This window comes from Solanum dulcamara, chromosome 1 (genome assembly GCF_947179165.1).
Source record: "Solanum dulcamara chromosome 1, daSolDulc1.2, whole genome shotgun sequence".
NCBI lineage: Eukaryota > Viridiplantae > Streptophyta > Magnoliopsida > Solanales > Solanaceae > Solanum > Solanum dulcamara.
Window position 1 is genome coordinate 3,834,708 of NC_077237.1, and position 16,085 is coordinate 3,850,792.

General features: G+C 33.6%; 1 protein-coding gene and 1 long non-coding RNA gene across 2 annotated transcripts; both read right to left on the reverse strand.

The window, feature by feature from the left end:
• Positions 1-755: 755 nt before the first annotated feature.
• Positions 756-5,579, reverse strand: LOC129898295 (uncharacterized). The gene is made up of 3 exons (XR_008769211.1): positions 5,423-5,579; positions 3,992-4,526; positions 756-3,190 (listed from the first exon to the last, which is right to left on the reverse strand). It is a non-coding gene; the product is annotated as an uncharacterized LOC129898295 (long non-coding RNA).
• Positions 5,580-7,986: 2,407 nt separating this feature from the next.
• On the reverse strand, positions 7,987-12,540 carry LOC129885173 (pentatricopeptide repeat-containing protein At1g28690, mitochondrial). Its single transcript, XM_055959375.1, has 2 exons — positions 12,536-12,540; positions 7,987-10,544 (listed from the first exon to the last, which is right to left on the reverse strand). The coding sequence occupies exons 1-2, from the start codon at positions 12,538-12,540 to the stop codon at positions 8,846-8,848; spliced, it is 1,704 nt and encodes a 567-aa protein (XP_055815350.1). The 3' UTR covers positions 7,987-8,845.
• Positions 12,541-16,085: the final 3,545 nt, after the last annotated feature.

A 16,085-nucleotide genomic window follows, 5' to 3' on the forward strand; every position in this document is an offset into this window, starting at 1 on the left:
CATTTCTTTCTTTCCCGGATTAATTTAAAACATTGCCTTCCGAAAAGTTGCAACTTTTTCTGAAAAATTGCAAAAATTTTCCCAACTGACAGAATTTTCCGAAAGGTTGCAACCTTTTCTGAAAAATTGCAAACAAGCTATATATTTCTGTTGATCCTCAGAATTGTTCCTTACGAAAAATTTCTGATAATCATCTTCTTCTTTTTTTCTGCACTTCTTAAAAAAACGTGTGATATACTGTCTTCGAGTGCTTCGCAGTCACCTTAATTTGTTGTACCGCTATTATTGGTGAGTAAATCGTTCTATCCTGGGAGGAAAGATTCCAAAAATCTCGGGTACATTGAGAGGGATAATTTTTCTTAAGGACACATTGTGCATTCAGTGGGCTCGATTTTTGTTCTTACATAATTTTTCAGATACTGTTCTTATTTTCAATTTCTGTCTTTTATTTTCAGAAATTATTGTTATTGTTTCAACGTTTTACAATACAGATTACTAAAAATTATTACATCGGACACTTGTTACTGCTCATAACACATATATCAGAAACTCTATAGATCAAGGTTTAGAGGTAAATGAGAACAAGTCAGTAATCATCTACTAGTGTTTTTTGGTCTCCGATAGAATATGAACATTAGACCTCATATTTTTCTAGTCACTTCATTAACCAATAAGCCACACTTCTAGATGTTGCTAGTACGAGTTAGCTTACACACAACTTAACTATTTCACCTATATATGTTACCTTTCACTTGCAACTCTAACTCATTAGATTTAAACGGATAAACAATAGCAGCTAGAGATTTTTGTCTCCATTGACCACACAGCTTTAAGCCTTGCTCTCTAGTCTCCATTATTAGGGGGAAAAGGAACTGCAAACTTCTGTTGTATTGACTACAAAGCTTTTAACAATAGTGTATTTCTTGGTTATCAGTTTGGATTATGTTTTGAAAATTTTGGATTAAATGCATAATTAAATCAATTTAGCAATGGAAGTCTTCATTTGAATGGAAATTATTACTTTTCTGTGCCAAAATCTTTGGTAAGTGGATGATGCCAACCACTTTTACAATATATACATAAAAAATATGATTTTAACCTTGTATTGCATCCATACTTCTAACATCTTTTCTTGTGAGCTGAGGGTCTATCGGAAATAACATCTCTATCCTAACAAGATAATAGTAAAACCTGCGCCATCCTACACTTACCATATCTCACCTATTAACAAAAATAGTAACTTATGGTCTCAGAAAACCAAGTTTTAGCACAACAGTTTCCCAGTATAAATGTCTGTAAATTTTTAGTTACATATCATTTTCATCATCAGAAACTTCAAGGCTCTAGGGGACCATTTTACAAAAGAGGAAGGCCTGAGTAAATGCTTTTATTAGTAAACTGACAGTAGCTACCACCCATTTGACCTATCCACCTACAAGACACAACATTTATGGCTAAAAGTTGAAATCCCCTTTCCCATATGGCCAATTTCTTGGACCATTTGAACTTATCTCAGCACTCAAAACTGAACTTGTCTGGTTTCTTCAAAGAAGATATTCTTTGGTTGTTGGAATCACAAACATTCCAATCTAATATCTTCCTTCATTTTACCCTCTTTCTTAATCAGTCTGTTCCAATAGTAAACAACCAGTTCAAATATTCACGACAAAGAATTTACTGTCTTCTGTACCCATGAATCTTGGCTCCGTCACTGGTCATTTGCACTGTTCTAAACATATATAGGCTTTTGTAAAAGTGACCACTTACCAATTATCAGTGATTAAACATACTTTCTCAAATGACACCAATAATCAAGTACTCCTCTGTGCAGAGGCAGTTCCAGAATTTTACGTTAATGTCAGCACATCCATAACTCCTTTGTAGAGACGGGGCCAAAACTTAACCTATTTATGTATTTTTGGGTATTTTGAACGATAAATACATATACGATTCAGGCCAAAGGAAACAAGTGTGAACTTTATACCTGCAGTGCCTACATGATCACTAAGCCCAATTAAGTCTGATTACGATCACTCGTCTGTCTCAAAATGTACCAGCTCTCGTTTAGGATACCAGTGATCACAACCCCCATATTACTACTACTTGTTTTATAGATTTCATGAACTTCAAGAGACATGATGCAAAACAGTAAAGACATTAGGTTGTTGATGCAAATATATTCAAGTATAGGAGACTTTACCAAAAGACATCAATCTTTGTTATAATTTGGCTAAAAGTTGACAAAACAAAACAAGCAATTAATCTGTCAACTTTGATGGACCCAATTAGTCTTAATAAAACTTACTCTAAAGGGACTACAAAAGACTTAGCTCATTCTTACTCCAGACACAAGGTATCTGTAAAAGAACTCACTCATGACCGTCAGATCAGATCGATGTAGACTTGTGGTCTGTACACAAAAAAGGAAAAATGAAAGCAAATTCCTGTATAAAATATCCTGTATATTCAATTCAATGACAACTTGCAAATTTTATAAGGTGCATATTGATTAACCCTCTCTACCAGGCATAAATGATAATGGTCCTATCAACAATGAATAGGGGTTTTAAAAGGTACTTTACATATACCGGTTGTTTTCGGGGGTTGGATATAGTAGTTCTTATTATAGACTTTAACAAAGAAAAAAGTGACGCAAGCCTAGTGGTCAACAAAGTGGTTGAGAGTCATGACGTCTCAAGTTCGAATCCTAGCGGAGACAAAACACTAGGTTCTCATATGTCCTAGCTTTGGTGGACAGAGATACCTGTTGCTGGTGGGAGGTGACTGGTATTCCGTGAAATTAGTTGAAGTGCGCGAAAGCTGGCATGGATACCACTGTTATAAGAAAAAAAAAGAAGGGACTAGCACATATTCATATTATCTAATGCTAAGGTTAACATCATAGGTATGGGGATGGTTACCTGTTCCTTGAGGCTAATGAGAAGTTTTCTCCATGAAACAGATGGCCTTGTGACATGCTAATTGGGGTTGAAGACGAAAGCTCCATTACTAGAGACCTGATATGCAAGACCTAGTGAACGGTGGGGCTGCAGAATAACGATTGATGGATTTTCTTGAAAGGACTTCCCAGCTACCTCATTTATGATTATGTTCCATGTGTATAAGATCTTGTGAAGAGGATCAATCCATGCAAGATACTTGTAGCTCGAACGTAAGTGATATTGACTGTCTGCGTCAAGTTCTCGAAAAAATTAAAATTAGACTTCTAACTACCAAAAAAACTAGAGGAAAATGAAAAGAAACTCAGTCACCATTTAGCTGCCACCTGCATGTGCTTTGTTAGATTTGCAGCTGAGAATGGTATTAGGACTTGCATTCAACACCCTTTTTTTATTTGTCGTGGAGCGTTCTGGTCAAAATTTCTCAGTTTCTAACAATATTAACTACAATTAGTCTTTTACCCGATTTTTCGATAAAATTGGTGAATTTTAAACCCCCTAAACCACTAAGCCAACCTCTAAGATTATACTCAAGGAATTCAAAATCTAAATCCATACACAAAGTTTAAAAAAAAACCTTTATATACAATATAAATTTTTGCTTGGGGGGTTCAGGTAAACACCCCCGCCCCCTCCTATCCACCCCTGACTATAAACAAATTACAAGTCCAATGACAAACTAGGAGAAAGCAAAACAAATGATCAGCTTGGTAATGGTTCCATCCACCAACAAAAGTTGTTTTGTCTCAATTGCAATTTTAGCACCAACTTTGAACGGCCAAAATACTGTAACTGAATTTGATAGCAGCAGTGATACAAATCAAAGCTGAGAAATCGAGTAGAGGGAACAGACAATTTCTATTCTCTAGTAATCAATGTTTAACTAAAGCAACACATAAAAAATCAGTCCCAAAGGGTAGTATAAGTGACAAAAGCAACCTTAACACAGCATATTTTTACTCAGTATCAAAAGCCAGTTTTATTAAACACGAGCAGCAATCGTAAAAGAAGTGCTCAGAGTCAAAACTCACACGTCTACCCAAGATGACTCCCAACCAGCAGTTGTTGGAAAATCAGCCTTTTAATATCGGCTATATAAGATTACCAAAGGGTTTGTCTTTATCAAGGAGTGGTAATGGTGAATGGTTCCTAACCTTTTTCCATGTGGTAATGGTGAATGGTTCCTAACCTTTTTCCATGCCCAAAGGTAAAGGAAAGCAAGTTCATCACAAGCACAAAACAAACAAAAGAGAAAGGCACGGATGACCACATAACTTCGTCCTTTATCCAAAGGAAAGCACACTGATCTCCTTGAGTAACTTTTTTTGTTGTTTGTTTTTGTCTGTGTCCCACCATTCATCAAGGTGGCTATAGTTGATGACTATACTATACCAGTGAACTGCTCCTAGTATAACATTCAGTCATGAAACCATAATGGGACCAATATCAACTTAATCAAACAATTCATGCTTAAATGCAATTGTAAAAAGCTTCATCCGTGCAATAGACCCGTGGACTTTGACGTAGATTGATGCATGAGAACCTCCAATCTCTCATCATTTCTACCTATAAAGAAGAAATTTGAGAATCAGACACTTGACACTTAGCAACTTCATACTCTTATTAGCCATGATTGTTGTTTTACTGATATTTAATGGTCAAATTCTGCAAATAAAGCCAAACACGCAATTTGAACAGACTGTCGGTCCAAACCTTGCATCAGTTCTTCCTATTACTGAAAATCCTAGTGAACAACAGTTCCAGGTACAATGTTCACCCTAAAATCTCACTGGAGTACGTATCAATTTAATCAAACAATTACTGGAAAATGTAATTGCATTCACATAATAGAAGTGGAATTTGATATACTTAGATGTGCTTAAACTGACATATTACTTGTGTACAAAGCAGAATTTGAGACTATAGCTTCACCACCTAACACCATTATACCACACTAACATCTGTTGATATTTAATAGTATTACTTGTTTTAATCAAAAGTAAAATGCTCTTGAAGTCGGCGCCATTTTAACAACTTTTAGTCATGGAAGATCAAGCTGAATCTCTTGAAAAAGCTGAAAGAATGAATTCACTAAGTAGTAAGTATTAACCAAAGAAAAATGCTGAAATTTTCTAAAACCACAAGCTTAGGTATTTTAACTCATGGAAATGCATATCTAAGAAAGTCTTTAATCTAATGGCCCAAATTATAAGGTTAACCAGAAAACAAATTTGAATAATCACTTAATGAGTTAATGTGCCAATGTTCCTCATATCACAATAATCCCATGGACCTCCGCATCGTATCCCTACAAGACCAAGACGGAGCCAAGGATAATGAAGAAGTTATCTACATACAAACAGATTTAGCACCCCCCTTGTGGTCCTTCCCTGAGGACTTCAATAATAAGAGCAATTAAAAGGAGAAAATTAGCAAGAAAATCCGGGAAAAAAATTGCATACCGTCAAGCTCTCTAGCACATTCAATCATTCATGGGACTACATGGAAGTCCAAAAAGTTGTATATTCCAGCAGCAGGAAGCAATAGAATTGGATTACAGACTACCTTTTTCTGATGAATACGCGCTACCTAAACACTACATATATCGACTTGTAAAGGCTAATATTGACTTTTAAAGGGTTAAGACAGAAAGATTGGTACCAAAAGCAAATTTGAGAACAAGAATAGACTCTTTCTAAGTCAATTGTGCATGCTCAATCGGCTTAAGCTACTTAAACCAGAGATGCAGCATACCCAAAATATCCACAACGAAGCTTAATAACAGGAATAAATCTCTTAAATTGGTGTAATCTCTTTAAGCCCTACAACTTGAAACTATATCTTCATCACCTCACACCATTATACCACACTAACATCTCTTGACATTCAATAGAATTACTTGTTTTAATCAAAAGTAAAATGCTCTTGAAGTAGGAGCCATTTTTAACTACTTCTAGTTATGAAAAATCAAGTTGAATCTCTTGAAAAAGCTAAAAGAATGAATTTACTAAGTAGTAAGTATTAGACAAGGAAAAATGCTGAATTTTCTTTTGAAAAAACCACAAGCTTAGTGTCACCATTACTAATTCCTGCCCTTCAACAACCACTTAGGAGGGGTTTCACTATAAATTTGTAATATAAAATGTACTAGAGAAAGAAAGAGTATTTTTTAACTCATGGGAATGTAAATCTAAGAAAGTCTTTAATCTAATGGCCCAAATTATAAGGTTAACCAGAAAACAAATTTGAATAATCACTTAATGAGTTAGTGCCAATGTTCCTCATATCACAATAATCCCATAGACCTCCACATCTTATCCGAACAGACCAAGATGGAGCCAAGGAAAATGAAGAAGTTATCTACATACAAACAAATTTAGCATCCCCCTTGCGGGAAGGAAGGAGTCATGGGTCAATGAATCAGGAATAAATCTCTTAAATTGGTGTAATCTCTTTAAGCCCTAAAACAAGCTTTGGAGTCTCGCTGATCGCTACGGAGAAAGGCAAAAAGAATGACTTGCCAGAGACTCAATTTCAATAAAATGAACTAGTGCAATCAACAAGTTTTTCTCATTATTTATTGACTCTAACTTTTGGCTTTTCTTTAACAAACAAATCATAGAATTTGCTAGTAGTTCTGAAGATTGTTTTTCTTCTTTATTGAGAAAGCTAATTAAAACATGTGTCCCATTTTAAATCTTCAGTATTGGCACTTCCATCAGTGCATAGCCTTGAGGCTTGTCGATATTGACTCCAGCTTCTTCAATTAACAAGTAAGATGAACTATCTTGAAATACTTCTTCTATTAAGGCATAAGGAGAAGCAATAAACTGAAGAAAGAACTACAGGGACAATAATTTTGTACGAAATTCACGAGTGGAAATAAATACCTTTAAGGCCAAACACCAGTATTTTAATTACAGCACCATCAGACTACCCCTTTGCGAATCTGATTCATGCATAAGAACAATGGTTAGTCAACAACATGCAGTTCAAAATAGAACTTGTTACTAGATCAAGATGAATATCATATGCAGGAGGAAATGTAGACTTTTAATTTCATCCAGCAAGTATTAATATGCAGAATTCTTCTGACATTACCAATATTCACGAAGGAAAAGACATTAAACGTGTAACTTCTGTTAAGCTTCATCCTCTTGACAACTTCACGATTTGAGACAGCAAATTCCAACTTCCAAGCATAGCACATTTAGTTCCACAAATCCTGAACAGAAGCATTACATTAAGTCCTGCCAATGCCAGGACCAGATTAAAGAATTTTTTTGTAAAGATCAGAAGGCTACATATAGGGATGATGGAACTTCCATTAACAATGAAAGGCATATGCAAAAAAACAAATTTAACAAGCCTAATAGCCATACAAAATATAAATATTATAAGACCTACATTTCACCAGATTATCCAAAAAAAAAATTATAATGATAAAGATAATATTCTCCAAGAAGTCAAGTTCCCCCCAAAGATTAAGTTTATCACATCAATTGATAGATAGACTTAGGCATTCGCTTGATGCTGTGTAGGCAGGCTGACGACAATGCATTTAATCCCCTTTTTGTTCTAGGTTATGTTTAAGACTGATGGTAAAACTTGCGATTTCCAAGAAATCAAGTCGCTTTTAAAAGCTTCACTTTGGAAATCAATAGATAGAGTGTCTGCTTGTTAGGCCTTAGTCAACAATGAATTAGGCGTTCTAAGGAGATGGACTTGAGCTACTTGCAATGCTAAGAACTACATGCTTTGAGTGTTATGGAGCCACAAGGTCAGCTTTGTTGCATACACTATCCAAAAATGTTAACCTGCTATTGATTGTAAAGCTCAAGAGAATGGAAAAAATTTCAACAATGAAAACATATTCAACTTGGTCGGGCACTCCAACATTTGAGTGTCTACCTTTCTTTTGGTATAATTTACTGATTGAGTTTCCATTAGTCTCACTATTGCCCAGTTTCATCTAACAACCACTTCTCGCACATGGCAACACTGATTGTCCAACATGTACCAAATATCAGCTCAAAAACAACTTTATTTTCAATAAGGTAAACAAATTTATTGACATGTAGGAGAAACCCAATATAGAAGTTCTATAGTAAAATGGGAGAATCCCCGTATAGAAGTTCTATAGTAAAACGTAGGAACCTACATAACCTACACAAAAATATGATTCTCTACATAGACATCAATCATCTATACACACAGGGACCTTGTGGCTGCACCAAAATGAAACTAGAAACAGATATCAATTTCAACTCCCTTTAAACACTCTCATATTACTCTCCCTCCATGTTACCCACAATAAAGCTTGTTAGCAGAGCAACATCCATGTTCTATTTCTTCTCTTCCTCATTTTGAAGGCCCGGTAATGCAACGCTTCTTCCATTGTACATGGCATTACACATCGAACACCCAAACCAATTCAGCACACCCACTACAAACATGCTTAGCTCATTCCTTGCCGATATCTCATACTTAGCTGCCAACCATGCAAAGAAACACATCTTTGTGGTGCCCTAAAGATCCTGATCAATAAATGCGGGAATGTGGACTCCTATCTCACTAGCAGACTCTACTAATATGATTTGACTATCAACAAATTATTTCTCTTCACCCGACATGAGTGTAGATAGTGGGAAACTTGAATTTTAAAGGTAGAACAATATAAGGATTGATTCCTTGAAGGAGATATAAGCAAACTCAAGTATATGAACTTGAATCCTTATACAAGGATGAAGAAAACCAAATCATGAAGCTGAGGAGGTATATTTTCCATTTGTGCAACTTCAACTAGTCAAATGTCAATTTTCTATCTTCCTGTTCAGGCATGGTTAAGTCAATACAGATTGAAAACTTGCTACTATCACATTTAGTTATGACTGTTGTCCAGCGAAGAAAGCTTTCAAACATCCATCACTGCCAACCCAACTGAAGCCTGTGCCCTTTGATATTCCTCTAATCTTCATAATCTCCCTAAGTTCATTCACACCATCCCATCTACCAGCATCTGCAAGAGCATTAGATAGTGCAACATATGCCCCTGGACGACAACCACCACTTAGCTTGAAAAGCTCATTGGCAGCTAAATTAGCCAATTCCACATCTCCGTGCACTCTACAAGAACTGAGCAAAGCTGCCCAAACATCAGAATCTGGCCTTTCTGTCATATTAATTACAAACTCTAATGCCTGATTTAAGCTCCCTGCGCGTCCAAAGAGATCAACCATGCAAGCATAATGCTCCATCCTTGGCTTCATATAGTAATCTCTCTCCATGCTTTCGAAAATCTCTCTTCCTTTAACAACTAGTCCGGAATGTGCACAAGCAGAGAGAGCACTTAGAAATGTAACATAATTTGGAACAATGAGATGATCTTCTTGCATTATACTAAATAGTTCAAGTGCCTCATTGGGATACCCATTTTTCCCGTATCCGTCAATCATGGAAGTCCATGAGAAGACATTCTTCTCAGGCATGTGGCTAAAGACTCTTCTTGCATCCTCAATCAATCCACACTTAGAATACATGTCAATTAAAGCACTTCCTATTTTTACATGCTCAATTAACTCAGTCTTCATCAGCTGACCTTGAACTTGTTGACCAATTTCAAATGCTGCCAGAGCAGAACAAGCCCCAATCATACTAGCAAAAGTAGAAATATTTGGCCTAAAACCAAAACGTTGCATGTCAATATAAACCTCAATCGCCTTCTTAGCATTTTCAATCTGTTTACTATAACCTTCAATCATTGCATTGAACACCACAACATCTTTCTCCATTGTTTTACTAAACACATCTTCAGCATCCTCAATATAACCCTGATTCATGTACCCTGTTATCAACGACGTCGAGCAAACTATACTCCTTTCCAACATCAAATCAAACACTCTCCTTGCATAATCCACTCTCCCACTCTTCACATACGAGTCAACTAACGCAGTATAAAGCACATCATCACCCTCAACGTCACATTTAATCACCTGGGCATGAACCTGTTTTCCAATATACGTAGAATATGACTCTGCATAGCTAATAGTAGACCCCTTCAAAATCATGGATAGCGTAAACTTATCAGGAGTTTCACCACAAAGACACAACTTTCTAACCATATTAAAAGATTCTACGACAAACCCATGTTTTACATACCCAGAAATCATGTAATTATAAGCAGAGAGAGTCGGTTGACGCATTTCATCGAACACTTGGCGGGCATAAAAAAGACAAGAACTTTTCAAATGAAGTATTAACAGTTTGATACTTATATTGGTATTGGGTTGGTACCCAGTTTTCTGAATGTACGAATGAATCTTTTGACCGAAAATAGGAGTGTCTGAATTGATGTAGTGTTTAAAAGATGACGAAAGTGAAGAAAATTTTGGCGGCCATAAAAGAGGATTAGCTTCTTTTAAGGAGACCAATGATTTGAATTTGGGTATTTGGGCATTTTTCATTTTTCTGCTTTTGGCTTGAAAGCTCAAGACTCTGTGTCTCCTGCCATAGAAGCTTGGGTTTGTAGGCAAACGAACCGAAGGAGAAAGAGGAGCCAAACTTTCAGTATGTACATGTGAAATGCTTATTTGTTAGTCGAAAATAAATTTGAACGTTGATAAAGTGCTCTTACCATTTAAATAGAAAAATAAATTATGTGTAGAAAAACAATTTAAAAAGTATAAAATTAAAAATAAATTTATAAAAAAAAAAATATAAAACTAATTGACCAACTTAATTTAGTGAAATATTGAGATTTAATTTCAATCGAGGAATGTGGTAATTTGTAAAGTTTAGTCACTTTGAAATTAATTTTAACATCACAAGGTTTGGATAGTGGAAGTTTTGAGCATGTGGTGATTTCAATTATTTCGATATAATTAATAATTTAGTATTTTGATAAAAAAAAATGGGAAATTTATTTTATATATAAATACTTATTTGAAATCTCACTTATTAGATTTCATGGTAGACAAAACTTTTAACCTTTTATACAAGCAATTCTCATATATATTTTTATTCTAGAAATTTGATTAGACATTTTTAACAACTTTCCATTTTTATCTGAAATTTGGTTTACATTTCCAAACTTCATATATAATTTGCGCATCTTTCTCGTTAAAGAAGTGGGCTTATCGTTAGTAAGACAAAACTGCTATGCCATTTTGTAGTTTAAGTTGGGAGCAATATGCTATAGTCATATTTGGCCCACGCATATTCATCATATGTTTTTCCAATAAAATTTAATTTTCAGCTTTTCAAAATGGAAAATAACAATTATCGTGAAGTATTAAATTTACGTGTAAATTTCAAACAGGGGCAGATCTATTAAGGTCCGAGGGGGTGCCACGCCACTCACAAGTTTCGACAAAAATTCTATGTATATTAGGCATATATATATATATATATATATATATATATATATATATATATATAAATCACAGACATGTCACTCAGAGAACAAAAGTACTTTGGGGTGCCATTGATAAAGGGACGGAAGTTTAAGCCTTAAGTTGCGGGATTGAGTCCTATTAGCACCTTTTTTTATTATAAAAAAATTTAAGACTTCAGCAGCCAGTCGAAACACGTTTTTTTTGAACTACAGCTATGATTTTTTTTTTTATTATTATTATTCTAATTGTTTAATCAAATAAATATTTTTAACTAATTAATTTAATTTTTTGACTTTTTTTATTTGACTAAACATAAAGAAGAGTTTTGTCCTCTTTCTCTTTCTCTTTCTCTTCAAACTCTAACTCCCTCCTTCAAACTTTTTAAAATTTTCATTGTCCACTAATCGATAAGTCTATTTGACATCCAAAAATTATAAATAATGAATCCGCCTTTAATTTTGATAATATTATCGTGAAGTTTTATTTATAAATATGAAACTCCAATATTAAAAAGTGGCCGATAAATGTTATTTTGATTATGATTTTACCTTTTTGAGATTTTGGACAATGACAAACTTTTATACTCAAGGTATTTAGAGTTATTTTTTTTTAACCATCTATTTTTTCTTTTAAAGATCTCTATTTCATGAACCTAAAATTAGTCACTTGCTAATCAAATCATTATAATCGAAGGCAAAAGTTGCAGATCGGGACAAAACTCAAGTTATAATTTTTGATAAAGACAAAATTTATATTGGTATCATTTAAATTATAAAATAAGAAATATGATCCACAATATATATATGTATATATCTTTTAAGATATGATGCATAGAATCACAACAAATTAATTTCTTCGTTTTTCCTTGTCAAATTCAACGCATGAGAATTGAGATATGTTCCCCTCAATTATAATTAGTTTTAAGTATATGCCTTCAACAATATATTTGACTATTTAGGAAGATTTAATCTAGCGCCGTAGTCACGTATAAAGAATCAACGACGTTAAATATTTTTCATCAAAAAATTATATTGTTGAAGGTATAAATTTATACTAAATATATATATAGTGAAATTTCTCTATAATAATACTTTATTATAATCGCTAAGTTTATTTTGGAATTATGTTATATTCTACTATAACAATATTTTGCTTAGCAACCAAAAAAATATTTGTACAAACCACATCGTTATAACAAAGTTTGATTGTATTTGTATATATTTTAACATTTTTTTTTATTTTTCCAATTATTTACATGCACATATTTTTGCAAAAGTCATTTCTGTAAATGAAATAAATCTTCCACACTGAACACGTGTTCTCTTAAAAAAATTGGTCCTCTAATTAAACTATTTAATCAAAGATTGTTCAATTTTCGCCGTTGATGGTGGCAAATTGATATATATACTTACTATAAAATACCAACATTCTCCGCATTATTTTTATTTAAGTCGGGAGTCTATCAAAAATAATATATTTATCTGGATAAGATAAATGTAGAGTTTTCCCGCACGTCTATACTACTGAATATGTTATTATTATTGTTATTGGATTTGAAAAAAGGGTATATGAATCATATTATTGTGAACCTAGCTTCACTTCTATCAATATAAACAAATAAAGACGAGAAAACTCATATTAGTAAAATTAATATTTGATGGATCTAATCAATTAATTTACGTGCATGAATGTATTAGAAAAAATAACAGATTCATGCATTTTGTAAGATTATACCATGTTCGCCCTTGACCATGCTATAAATATTTGATACATTTATAGAAAGATATAACCAAAAAAATAAAATAATGAAAACATATCTAAAATTATGTAAGAATAAGGGTAATATATTAAACTAATTTCTAGAAATGATACTAATTTTTTTAGTTATTGGGAAAGATGCGGTCTATAGATTGTCTACCCCACAAGAAACAAAGAAAGAGCAAATGCGCATGGGAACCATATATTAATATTTCCTTAAACAAAATTCTAATAGAAATATATATAATTAGGATTAAGCATGTTGTGTTAAAAGTTATAACTATATAATATTAATGTAACATTTTATTACATAAACAAAATTATCAAAAAGTATCATGATCGTGACTTCGATGCAAGTCATACCATGCCTATTATGATTTGAACCTCGAGATATATAGGCAGAATTTTGATATTACCAATAATCCCCCTCCAATACATGTCACAAACACATCACGTTATTTTTTATATTCGAACCATAATGCTGAAAGCCCTATAGCATATCAAGAGTCACAAATTCATTTTCTTAAACAATTTCGTCAAGCCAGCACCATATTCGTTTGCCATTTATATACACTAAATAGATTTTATCGAATCACTTTAATAACAATTATATATAATTAAATAACTTCTCATCATAATATATAAGCTAAATTAATTAATAAATAAATTAAAAAATATAGCAGATAACATATTACAGTATATTTAATTGTATCGAAAGCTTATAATTACTATGTATATAAAGTCAGAACATAGCAAAGGAATCATTTGAGATCTGATAAATCTTTGGTCGTTTATTCATCAGACAATTTCACGTGCATGATTATATATAATTTAGAGAAAAAAAACAAATAAGAATTATAAGTAAACTATGTAATGAGTAGGATATATGTCACGTACTCAATTGACAACATACAACAGCCTCCTCGTACGGCCATTTTTCTATCGTTGAGGTCAATGGCAGAATCAGAAATTTTATAGTAATACGGAGTGTCACAATATAAAAAAAATATAGATATGCACACATAAAAAATAAAATAAGTTTTCAACGAAAGAATGACATTTGCCCCTTGACAAAAGGTGGCTTCACCACTGATTGAGGTTGTCGTAATGTGTTTATTTTCCAATGCACTACGTACTCATCACACAAAAAAGAGTTAAGAAATTTATTGATAGAGCATAATTAATATGATTTTTTTAAAATCATTGCTAATATATCGTTAAATAGGATTAGAGATTAACGGTGAATTCCTGCAAAATACAAATTGAACAAGGTAATTAAATCATCCATTAAGAACGTTAATTTGATTTTAAAATTTATTATAAAAGTAATTTAATCGAATTACTCTTTATTTAATTTATTTTCTCAATTTATTTTATATCTCTTTTAAGATTTTTATACTGTATCATTTATTGGAGGATGAGTAGAGTTGAGAAAAGAATAAGCAGTAGCAACATACTCAATAAAATTTCATGAATGGGACCTAAAAAGGGTAGTGTGTACGCAATCTTATATCATTTTCACATGAAGATAGATAGGTTGTCCCCAATAGAATTTTGGCTCGAGTAAAGCATTTCACAGCATAACAGGTATTAAAAGAAAAAAATACAAGGATAATAGAAAAAAAGATAGTAGTGTCACGACCCAAATCCGAGTGTGATGGCACTCATCTCAACCCATCGAGACAAGTCAGCCTAATACCCAAAGAAAAGTAGATGCGGAAGAAAACGAAATAAATTAAAATTTAACTTAATCAAAAACAAATAAATAACCTCAAAATCTCCCAAGACTGATTGTCGCGTGTACAAGCCACCAATACATTATCGAAGTCCAAAAAAAAATACAGTCACAATGTCTTTGTCTCTAGAATAGGACTAAAACATAATAAAAGAGTAAGAGATATCCGCTAGATGGATGTAACAGCTACCTCAACACTCGAGATGATAGCCTCGGATGTGGTATAAAACGCGAGGAGATCAAGCAGGTCTGGGCTCACAACCTACACAAGTGTAGAAGCAAGGGGTGAGTATCAAACAACAAGGTACTCAGCAAGTGGATAACTAAAACTGAGCAAAGCTTAATAGATACAAGTACTCTTGTCATCCCAACCGAACCTCCTTAACTACAACCTGCATAAAACCAGCCCAACTCTACACTCTACGCAATAATAATAATACAGTCCACGAATACTCATCAGTAGTCTCATCAAGTGAATCATATCAAGTTAAGTTCAACATATACAGAGCAATAAGTGGTAAACACGAATTCACAAATATCAACAAAATGCGATGCAATGCAATGAGATGATGCATGTCTGTCCTATCGGTACACATCCGCTGAAATACAATCTGGAACCCATGGGGGACATTTCTGTCCATGTTACCTGCCACGGAGCGTGTGGCCCGTCCCCTCAATATACATATCCTGCCACGGAGCGTGTGGCCGACCCCTTTATTTCATAATACCTGCCACAGAGCGTGTGCCCTGACCCCTTTGGTTCATATCATTTTCAGTCTCAGCACAGTATGTCAGAACCAATGCAATCAATTCATGTTCATATGATTCACGATAATAACATGACAACAACAATAATTTTTCCTATCTCACATCAACATAGTCATTTCACATGTCCAAAATAAACCCATAATCACAACATATCAATTCCACCAATACATGACATTAGACCACCATTTTATACCCCTCATCTCCATTCTTAAGGCCAATCATACAGTTAATAACTCAGTTCAATTCTCATTACTCCCCACTACACATAACACGAAAATACAAGCATTTACAAGCTTAAACTGAGGTTTAGAAATTCACTTGCCTCAATTAAATTGAATAATCATTTTAAAACTTGAGCCTTTCGTAACACTACGGAACGATCAAAATCTGTTCAAATACATAATCTTCATAAGAATACGAATCCAATGACACACATATTGCTATATTTATTTTTGGATCAAAAATTGGGTC